At 40.4% G+C, this 2,433-nt stretch overlaps 1 protein-coding gene across 1 annotated transcript in view; it reads right to left on the bottom strand.

Annotated features, from left to right (window-relative positions):
* LAMB4 (laminin subunit beta 4) overlaps positions 1-2,433 on the bottom strand; it is a 113,992-nt gene that overhangs the window by 34,934 nt on the left and 76,625 nt on the right. Inside the window, exon 25 of the mRNA XM_007945055.1 lies at positions 1,619-1,779. Coding sequence (XP_007943246.1) covers positions 1,619-1,779 — 161 coding nt within the window. The remainder of the gene's footprint in view (positions 1-1,618; positions 1,780-2,433) is intronic.

The following is a 2,433-nucleotide window of genomic DNA, read 5'->3' as shown; positions in this document are numbered from 1 at the left end:
TCACTGCCGTTGAGCTTATCCCAGACTCATGGCAACCCCATGCACAGTGGAACCAAAGGCTGCCCAGTCCTATCCAATTCTTACATTCTCTTGAGGATCAAACTGTTGTGATTCATAAGGTTTTAATTGGCTGATTTTTAGAAGTAGGTTGCCAGGCCTTTCTTCCTAGTCTGTCTCAATCTGGAAGCTCTGCTGAAACCTGTTCAGCATCATGGAAACACACAAGCCACAGCTGACAGGTGGGTGGTGGCTGCACATGAAGTGCATTGGCTGGGAATTGAACCTCCATCCTGTCAGTTAGCAGCCAAGCACATCAATCATCTGTACCCCCCAGAGACTCCCTTTACTCTTTACATGGTGTTTACTGAGCATCAGCAATAGATCTTTGCTGGAATTTGCTTCACTAAATTTAGGCTTCCCTGTAGGGTCCTAATTTCCACCTGATTTTTCTCTTCTAGGTCAAGATTGGATGAAAAAGGAACATATGCACGGGATAAGGAGAAACAGCCAACGGTTTTGGCTAGAGACTGGTTTCATGTATTTTTTCCCTGTAGCTCTCAATTGGTTTGGCTAGGTCTGAATCAGCTCAATGCTGCCTCTCTTGCAAATATTTCCAAACATAAAAGGGATCTCTTCTTAGGCGATGAGCTAGTGAAAGTCTTGCTTTAAAGTTTCATTTCTTCTCCAAAGTGATCTTGGGTTTAGCATGACCCACATTCATTTTTAAGAACTATGCAATATGAAAGGCGCCCTGATGGCACAGTGGTTAAAGCACTGAGCTGCTAACCAAAAGGTGAGTGGTTCTAACTCAGCAGTTGCTACACAGGAGAAAAGTGTCTGATTCTGTAAAGATTTACAACCTTGGAGACCCTATGAGGCTGTTCTATTCTGGAGTTAGTGTCCACTTGAGGGCAGTGGGTTTGGTTCGGGTGTGTGATATGAATTTAGAGGTCTAGTATGTTTCATGACTCCAATGCCTAGAATATTCTTGTAAGAAATGTGTTTATTTCCTTTTTGCCTTACATTCTTTTGTGTTTATGGTTGCTGAAAATGGAATGGCTTATACTTAGAAAGGGATCAGGACATCTCTCTCCTTTCCTTATGCCTATGTTAGAATTAAGGAGCTCTGGTGGTGCATGCCTAAGGCATTTGACTGCTATCCAGAAGGTTGGTGGTTCAAATCCACTAGCTACTCCATGGGAGGAAGATGGGGGCAATCTACTTCCATAAAGATTAATCACCTTGGAAACCCAAAGGGGATCACTATGTGTCTGAATCAATTCAATGGCAGTGGGTTTATATTAGAATTACTGAGTTGCTGATTATTTAAGACCCTTTGCAGAGTTTGACACTAGAAGATTACTTTGAGATTTAGTATTTGTTTAGTGTCAGGCACTGCTTGCTTTGCTTGTAATTTTGAGCAAATGGTATCCAAGCTCTGCAATGTTTAAAAAGTTGAAATATTCATGTACAAATCATACCTTTAATGGGTGTGTTTTCACTTCTAAGGTGCTCAGGGACTATGATGGAAAACACAGAGTAACTCACTAATGGAATGCATTATAGGTTTCATGACACTGTGCAGAAATAGACAGTTCAAATACATTTTCTCTCTTACCCATGATGCTTGCATTATGGGCACTGGAGTGCCGATCAATTCCCTCCTGAAGGTCTTCAAGTAAGAGGTCTGCTTCATTCCTCAGTCTTATTATTGTTTTGTTCAGATCTTGAAATTCATGAACTGTTCTCAGTTGCTCACTTAGCTGCATGATTTGTTTCCTGAAAAATAAAGGTGGATGTGGTTAAGCTTGTATTACATATGATAGACTTGGGGTCAGAGGAAGCACATGCAAAAAATTGTCCTCATCATTCGGTGTCCTGAATTAGAAAGGATTTTTTCCCTCCAAATTTTCATTAGACTATTTATAATTCTGTTTTATCCCCCCATCTCCTTACTGTTAATTCAGCTTCCTGAAATATTTTACGACTCATTTATTTATGTATGATGGGAATACAGGGTCTAGCAGAATAAAGGTTTTCAAATCTTTCAGCCTCAACTATGTATGCCCTCTCTGTCTACTTTTGCTTGGTGGTTTCAAAAACATGTGTTTCATGGTTCATTTAAATCTATCTGAGAGGGCAGGTCTATTTCAGGCTTTCAACATATGATAAAACAAATCCTTCACCCAGCCTAGGGTAAAAATCAGTTCTTCATTTAGACTAACTCCACTTTCAACAAGATTCCTTTCAGTACCCTTGCTGCCTGAGGTGTTAATGATAATTTCCATGAGTTACGGGGAGATCTCTTTATTGGAAATGTACCCTGGGTGTGTGCTTTATCCATCACGTTGTTTTTTGATGGTACACACCTCTGTCCTGCTTCAATTTGCTGAGTTCAGCCCATACAGTTGGTTCAGCTGAATAATTAATACA

Source organism: Orycteropus afer, unplaced genomic scaffold (assembly GCF_000298275.1).
Source record: "Orycteropus afer afer isolate SDZICR_OR568_19922 unplaced genomic scaffold, OryAfe1.0 scaffold00007, whole genome shotgun sequence".
In the NCBI taxonomy this organism is placed as follows: Eukaryota; Metazoa; Chordata; class Mammalia; order Tubulidentata; family Orycteropodidae; genus Orycteropus; species Orycteropus afer.
Note: the sequence above shows the minus strand (reverse complement) of the source record. Positions and strands in the feature narration are given on the sequence as shown.